Consider the following 8,809-nt stretch of genomic DNA (forward strand, 5'->3'; position numbering starts at 1 on the left):
TGAACAAATCCGAACTTTATTTAAAAGCCAACCAAGAAAGTAACATTACAGGAGTTCACGCTAATAGCATTACAACCCGATCGCTGTAAACACTCTTTTTAAATGAGTTTTAAGCACAGGGAAAAGAAAATGAACATTTGAAAAAAGAGAAAAGTAACATTGCAACACTTTCTTCTCACTACTCTTCACTTGCTTAGAAGCCATGGTTAACTGCAAAAGCACACGAAATACTGTAGAGAACAAAGAGTTCATAGGTAAAGCACGCATGTCTGACTGAGAACAATGAACAGGGAGAGGCTGAACACGTGCTTAAATACAGTAATCGGCGCGTACGAACCGGAAGGGAAATGAAATAGAGCACAAAGAGTTCACAGCAAAAGCACACATGCACGCACGTGCAAGCACGCACGTCTGACCGAGAACAATGCAACACGTGTGGAAATCATAGGAACGCACAAACCGAAAGGGAAACTGGGTTGTTCGTATACCGAGTGTGTGGTAGTGAACCGAGGCAAAAGTTTGGCGAACTTTTTGGTCATAAACCCAGTTGTACGTGTACCGAGATGTTTGTGAACCGAGGTTCCACTGTATCTAGGAGAATATAAAGAGTTTATGCTGTATAACTGTTCGGGAAATGCTTATAAACTCTCCCACACTCTTATAAGGGCTTAAAATATATAAAAATAACCATATAAACATATGGTTTTTACTTCGCGGATTTTCACCTTTCGTTCTTGAATGCAACCCCCACAATCGAGGAGGGATCACTGTATTTCAAAATATTTTTTAGCATATCAAATTGTTAAATCAAAGTGTTCTTAAAAATAAACTGAATAAGAGAACACAATTTCACATACTTTAAATACACAGTAAATACATAATAAAAGTAAACAACAAAAATTTGTTCATATTGGGCTACTAATATTTACTGACTGATGGAACTTGTGCAACAAACCATTCCCCATTAAGCTGATTATTGTATAATGGTATATAAACATAATATGCTCCAGTTAGGGTGCCAAGATCTCTTGAGGGCCAATCTTAACTAAATTAAGCTGCACAAAAGATCATATAGCTGCAGTAGAATAGAAGGCTATGTAATGGAGTAAAAAAAAAAAAAAAAAAAAAAAAAAAACACAAGATATACTTTCAACATGGAGAATGATGTACCATGGCAAATTCACTATGGCAGTTTGAGAGTAACATTAATAATGTGCATCTGAATGATGTTGGTATGAGCACGACTTCTTATTCAGGTAGATTATATTATTTTTGAGTAACATATACATCCAATTTCCTAACTCACTTATCGCGTCAGTGTTGCAGGCAGCTGGAGCTTATCTAAGCAAGCACTGGGTGCAAGGCAGGATCAATCTCTGGACCGGCTGCCAGTTTAATTAATATTATGACTAATAAAAATCAAGTGACGAATGTTGTTTAATTACTAGTGAATTGGAAATACTGAAATTCATGGCATTGCTGTACTAAGCAAGTTTTATGTACCTTTACTCTAATGCCCACAAAAGTAAAGTCCTGGCTCAAATGGGTGGATGTCTGCCTATGCAAAAGCAGCATTTCAGGAACATACTAAAATTGGAATGTGAACCAGCCACAGAGTTCAAAAGCTATGTCTAACTTCCAAAAATTTCAGCAAGATTTTGAATTTGTGATCTGCCTCTTCACCCCATTTATTGGTTAGGTATTCTTCCTTCAATTCAAAACCTCTGTGAACTGTATTTCCAGCTTCACTGACTTTCCATGAGTATGTGTTTAATAATATTTCAACAAAATATGTATGCGCTTAGTATGTTTTGAACATATGACTGGATAACAGACACGTGACACAATTAACATGAGATTGGACAGGTTTCACATTGTTTGCACTTATAAAGCATTGGTCATGACTAGTTAGCTTTATATTAAAAACGTTTATCTCTCCGAGATTAAAAATTTCACAGTCATCACTACAAAACACATGGGGTAAGTAACATATGAAAATATAATTTTTGGGTGGAGTGTTCCTTTAAGTTTTGTGTTCTGTGGTCCCTCTTAAGTGGTCTGAAGGAAGCATACAATCACTGTAGGGTTGTAATGATACTAAAATTCCAAAATCTGATATAATACTAAGCACTGAAACTTGATATGATTTTCGATACCCAGTACAGTATAACATGTCTCTCAATAAAAAATTATTTAAATGAATTGCAATTTTGTATGCATTCAATTCTTTTACATTGAAAAAATAAACGAACATCCTCAGTTTGAACACAACAGTTTACAGGTTTATACTTATTAATATTTCCATCAATTACAAATAAGATACTGCTCGAAATTATTGTGTCTCGGTCCTTCAAGTGTTTGACTAAATTGGTTAGCCCTTTCAGTTGGTATTGTTTAGTAGCAAATTTTGCATACAGGCTTGCACGCATCTTGTAATTTTCTGCCCCCATAAAGTTGAAGTATTTCCTGATGCCATATCGGCTGCCCAATTTGCCAAAACAAAAAAAAAAGCATGCCGACAAAGGCTCAGACAGAGCTGAAACTGCCATCATATTAACACCTGTGAGTAGGTGGATATGGGCTGCAACTCCAGCCATGCTGATTGATAGCAACACAAAAAAAAAAAATCACATATGTAAGATGTTTTAATTATAGACTACAAAACCAAAGGATTTTGCTAAACTTGGCAGACATTTAAGCTTGCCCTCTGGCTCATGAGTTGGATCTGTTTTTTTTTTGTTTTTTTTTTTTATTTTAAATGTTCTTCATACAATCAACTGAAGGCACTCCAATAGGTCCCATAGTATTCCTGAAATTTTTAACTAACCATATTGTTTAAGAATTAATTTCTTGAACACATTATGTCTTGAGCTCTGAATATCACAATTCCTGGAAGCTAAAATACACACCCACCCACACATTCTATATGTTTATTGATTCTTTATTGTTAATTTTCTTTTCATAATTAATATACACATTTAAAAAAAATGATGTAAGGATTTTAAAATTTGATCCAATCAATAATATATTTCATTCAAATTAACATGCTTCTACTTCATGCATCCATGCCCATTTTAGTGATTTAGGAGAAAGACTCCATGCAGGCTGTGGAGAATATGTAATCTTCACAGAGACCTTCTCTTTCATGCACCTCGTTCAAAATATAATGTAGCAGCCTAATCAATGCAAAAATTGTGCCACTCTATTCGACATTTTCAAAATTCAAAATTTTGATGAACAATCAAGTAGGAGAAATACAGCGACAATACCTGCAGAAACATTCTCTGTCAGATATAGTTCTACATGTCACTTTATGTAATTTGTGGGATAATAAATTTTTTATAATAATAATAATAATAATACATTTTATTTATACAAGGCGCCTTTCAGGGAACTCAAGGACACCGAACAACAATAAATAAATAAATAGATAAATAATTAAATAAAAGACACAATTATAAAAAACTTAAAACATCAGAAAATCTAGAAATTAAAACCATTAGGTTTAAAGGCAAGCATTAGCGAAACAAGCATTTACCACTTTATTTATAATTAAGATAGATCTGAGGAATTCTACTGCTAGTTTGCCAAATTTTAATGTTTTGATCTCCAGGAAAAATACCCTACACGTTCACATTAAAACTTCAACACAATACATTATAATAATGTCCACAGATGTGGACAATGAATAATTTCCATGTATATTGTACAAGGCAATTTTCTTAAGAGCTCATGATGGAAATAAAACAACTCTGTAATAGCATATTTTTACTACACAAGTTATTTTAACATTTTTTTTTAAATTTATTTACTTATCGGCTGTTTGGTAAAGGATTTGCCTTAAAAGACCTTTAATTAACCAACAAATTACTTGTAAACACATTTTACTTATCCATTTTTTTTTTCCTTGCAGCACTACGCACAAGGTAAAATCAAGACAAGGACTAGTAATGCCAGTCTACAGTGAGGCCCACTCTCTCATATGGGGTCAATTTAACATCTTCAATTAACCCAACACACACATCTCTGTCTCTGACACAGGGAAAATTTGAAACCACAATAAGACAGTGGCACACTAAAATTCAAAACTAAGACCATGAGCTACTAGTGCTAAATACTATGCACCTTGACATACTGTATAGTGTGAAATGATATTTTTGATAAATTCACTTACAAGAATGGACCACTTATGCCTAGTATTTTAAAAGTTTAATACTGTACAGTATAAGAGAACTTTTAATTATTAAAAGCCATCTCATCATCTGAAACTGCTTCTCTTAGTGAAAGTCACAGCGACATGCAAGTGCAGAAATGTTTAGATTTTTTCTCTTTATACATAAACTGTCAGTTTGGAATTAAAAGCTGATCGGGACAGGACTTCTCGAAGAGGATGGAATACATACTATGATCAACTACACTAAAATATTTTGTGATTCCGCTCACTAGACAATGCGCTATATAACAAACATTAACTGCATTTTTATTTGTGCATTTTAACATAACTCACTGTTACAATATCAAGGCCTTTTCCAGAAAGTTTATACTCTATTGAAAATGCTAACAAAGTGAAGTGGTGGTTTAGCCTTGAAGCGGCTCAGGAACAGCTCAGGAGATATTTTTAAACCAGTATGTGTTCTGTAGTCCAACATAAATGCTGGCTGGATAGTTATTACACTTTATATATTCAACCAATGCTATGAATTCCCAATAATTCAGGTGAGGAATGGGAGAACCACAGCTTATCCGTGTAGCACTGGGCACAAAGATGGAATAAACAGTGGACAGAATGCCAGTCCAGTAAATTCATACTTGTTTATACAGTACTTTTCATACAGTACAGCATTATATGGCATATTATTTTCATAAAGACTACTTACGAAAATTTTTATATCACTTCAGTTTTTTTGTCCCCCTGCCTTCTAACTCACTGATAGAAGAAACCCCCCACATATGACATACCATTTGAATCATCTTGATGACTAGGTATGCAAGACTTCAAGCTTGTTGGAACACCCAAACCTCGTTTTTGTCCCTCTAGTCCCAAAAAAACCCTCGTTTTTTAGGCCATTTTTCAACTATATTTTTTGCAAGATATTATACCCTTATGCTAAAGAGTAAACCAATAGGCACCTTCAGCAAAAATGATCAGAAAAACTTGAAGATGTGCGTGCCACATCAACTGACCCCGGGGGTTCACTCCCTAATGGCATATGGAGATGTCAAGGTTACTCCTTTTCTGAAAATGTGGAAAAAAAGGAGACTGATAATAGAGGCATGTGGAGTATTATTTTATGCTGTTTTGAGTTTGTTGATCACAAATACAATATATTTGATACTTGAGTCTTTATTGGTGGTTCTTGTCCTAGTATGTGAATTTCCTCTTCGGATTAATAAAGTATCGATCTATCTAGTCCCCTAAGAGCTACTCCAGAAAGGTTAAGGTTATTGATTAAAAGGGTTATTTTTAATCCTTAACCAGGAATCTAGCCCTCTATTGAACCCATTGTGACGGAGAAAAAATAAAAATTCCATTACAGACGAGAATATTTAGACTTTAAACATTTTAATCGACGCACATATTTTAAAACATGTGACGCATTTATTCGTTTATTATGTATTTTTACCTCATGAAGTAAATCTTTAGATTTCTTATGAATAACCCGAATTAGGGCAGCTAACGGTAATTCAGACTTTTTCAAGGTGTTCAAATATACAAAGCAAAGCGAAATGCTAATAACGTGTGAAAACGATTCAGCAGAAATAGATGATAGCACATCACAGCTAGCCTCAAACGGAAAACACATAGGCTTCTGATCAAAATAATATTTAAAATATTGTTGATGTTGTCTAAAAATAAACAGCAGGTAACATAATGAAATACTCTGCGATCTGTGCCGTAGACGTTAAAATAACTCGAGTCAGGGGAAAACGGAACTTACACATCAGTAAACTTGCAACAGGTACTTCATACAAGTGTGGCACTGAATACACCCACCCCCCTCACTTGAACGCTAATAATCTTAAAATCGCCAGTGCCAAAAGAATACACTACAGTAAATCACTACTACTTCGAAAAGAGCATAACTTCCCTTTTTCTTAGGGGGCTTTCCCATTTGATAACTTCAGCATTAACTCCCAAACTTGGGTACCCATGTAAGCGCGCGCGGACAGAGAGTCGTCGCCACGGACACGCGCGCGTCTCTCAAGTACAAACAACTGGCTGTCACTTAAAATCCCAACTATGTCAGCACAACGTAGAGTACCAACGCACATCTTGAAACTTGACTAACAGCAGTAAATCTAGTCCTCTGTACACGTACTTTCGCAAAGTTGAACAGCGCAAATGTGCACAATCGGCAAAGATGAGTGTTATTAAGTTTCTCCTTACTTTTCGGTGGGTCTTTTTTAACTTGCTCATTTATACACTCCAGCGTTACTTCCTCCGAAGACGTCCTATTAAAATATATCACTGAGACTGGCGATAAAGAGTCGTCCCTGGGTGAATTCAGACGTCCATTTATATCATTCTGCACCGGAATTCTTTTATCAGTACCCAAGTCTGCACTTTCTGAAACTTGCGTATCCGTCTCGTTTCCTGGTAACACTCTGCTCCTTAGCTCCGCCATCTTCAATATGCTCTCTCATGTGATGCGCTTCTAACTGCAGGCGACTACTGGTGGCCCAGTTTAATGACGCTTTCGTACATGGAAGTGACGTAATCGGTAAACTCTGTAATCGAGAAGGTCTACTTGCACTTTTCCTTGGGCTTAGCATAGTCGGACTCCCAAAATGTTAGCTTTCAGCGTTTTCTTCTCACAACATCGTTATCTCTTGTACATTTTAATTTCTTAGCAAAAGGAATCCGCTTAAAATAACGAACATTAAAATACTCCAGAGGTTAGTCGTCATTTGTCAACATCCCTTCCCCATTTTTTATATTTTCCGTGATAGGCTGCTCATTTGGGAGTTGGTGGGTGGGGGGCTGTCTAGTTTAGTTAGGATTTCTTCCTGCTTTGTCGAATACTACTGTCGAACACATCGATAAGTTACCTGTCGATCTGTGGAACAGTTTCGGTAAATATAACAGCTAATAGAAATCGACTGCCATTGTTTGTCGGGAAAATGCTTCTAATTAAATATTTTTTTATTAACTCGTCTGACAAACCTGAAAACTATCAACTTGGACACATTGACAGAATCATTGCCTTTATTAGGATATGCTATCAAGTAAAGTTTAATAAAAGACATTTTAACGATCGCTTCCCGGGTACTCCCTGCGTGGAGTTTGCATGTTCTCCCTGTGTCTTCTCCCTGTGTCTGCATGGGTTTCCTCTGGGCGCGCCAGTTTCCTCCCACAGTCCAAAGACATGCTGGTTAGGTGGATTGGCGATTCTAAATTGGCCCTAGTGTGCGCTTGGTGTGTTTGTGTGTGTCCTGCGGTGGGTTGGCACCCTGCCCAGAATTGGTTCCTGCCTTGTGCCCTGTGTTGGCTGGGATTGGCTCCAGCAGAAACCCCGTGACACGGTGTTCGGATTCAGCGGGTTGCAAAATGGATGGATGGACATTTTAACGAGTGATCCATAAACATTGATTGCAGAGTAGCAAAGCTCAATAGTTTAAAATGCATTGTTAAGAAGTAAGCAAGCATCAATGTAAGCTAGCTACTTGGTAACTTTAGAAATAGTCTCAATAAATGAACACATACACACAGTGGCCACTTCATTAAATTCCCCAAAAAATAAAGAGGAAACTAAATTGTGTACAAGAATGATATTAACTAAGAATGTCTGTAAGAGCCAATCTTATAAAATTAATGGCAAAATTCGCAAAAGTGTTTGCTTCATTTGAAACAAAGACACTTGGATTATGGATTTTTTTTGTATACGCCTCATATTTAATGCTCAATCAAACCATTCCAGAAGTTGTATTTATATCCATTTTGGAAACCTTTGACAAACATATTGTAGCTACAATACATTAGAAAGTATAAATATGCCTGCATGTAGCAAATCATTTATAATCATGTTTTGAGTATTTGGATATGACAGACCAAAGCAAAAAAACTGAACAACAAGATGGATTAAGTAATGTGAATAACAAAAAGTAATTATAAATGTGAAAAAAAATACAATTGTGAAACCAAGTAACACAGCAGACAAGACCCGCCTCTACTGAAGAGTAAGATGCCAGGTCACAAACTCCAGGCAAACTGTTAAAAGACACTCTCAAACACTCACACACTCTAGAAAAACTATCAAAAATTTCACACAAATTGTTGAACAACCCACTATAAACTCAAACAGCGCAATTCTATGGATGTGTTAACAAACGAGAAAATCTGACATAATTGCGTTGTGAGCATGCGCAGTAATTCTATGCAGCACTGCTTGACAGATAGCATGTTTTTAGAACACAGGCTCTGATGTAGATTCAGAATTTGATGTCATATTCAGATTTAATGTTGAAAATAAAAAGCTGAGTTTTGATAAGTGTTCCATTTTACTGTGATGCTATTTTGAATTTGGTCATGTGACCATGTATGTCACAGCAATGACAGCACAGGATATGATATATAAATAGGAAGGGCTAAGCACAGGCTGGTATCCCTTGGTAGATACCCCAGTCTTTTTGAATGTCTTAGTGATAGTTTTGTTTTTTTCAAGTAGGCCTAGTACGAGGACCTTCTTTGAATTTTATTACAAACTTCTTTTTTGACTGAACCATGATTTTTGTCTTGTCCTTTTCATTCTAGTTCTGTCATCATTTTCTGTTTCAGAAAGTCATCGCCAGGCTCAATTCTTTCTCACAA

General features: G+C 36.0%; 1 protein-coding gene across 6 annotated transcripts in view; it reads right to left on the reverse strand.

The window, feature by feature from the left end:
* rufy3 (RUN and FYVE domain containing 3) overlaps positions 1-6,663 on the reverse strand; it is a 117,346-nt gene extending 110,683 nt beyond the window's left edge. For 4 of the 6 annotated variants that reach the window (XM_028805573.2, XM_028805572.2, XM_028805571.2 and 1 more), the window contains exon 1: positions 6,389-6,662. In XM_028805573.2, the coding sequence (XP_028661406.1) occupies positions 6,389-6,626 (238 nt within the window). In that variant the 5' untranslated portion in view covers positions 6,627-6,662. Of the gene's footprint in view, positions 1-6,388 lie in introns of all 6 variants that reach the window. The other 2 variants (XM_028805575.2, XM_028805581.2) reach the window with 2 other exon arrangements.
* Between the last annotated feature and the right edge of the window lie 2,146 nt (positions 6,664-8,809).

The sequence above is a fragment of the Erpetoichthys calabaricus genome, chromosome 7 (genome assembly GCF_900747795.2).
Source record: "Erpetoichthys calabaricus chromosome 7, fErpCal1.3, whole genome shotgun sequence".
In the NCBI taxonomy this organism is placed as follows: Eukaryota; Metazoa; Chordata; class Cladistia; order Polypteriformes; family Polypteridae; genus Erpetoichthys; species Erpetoichthys calabaricus.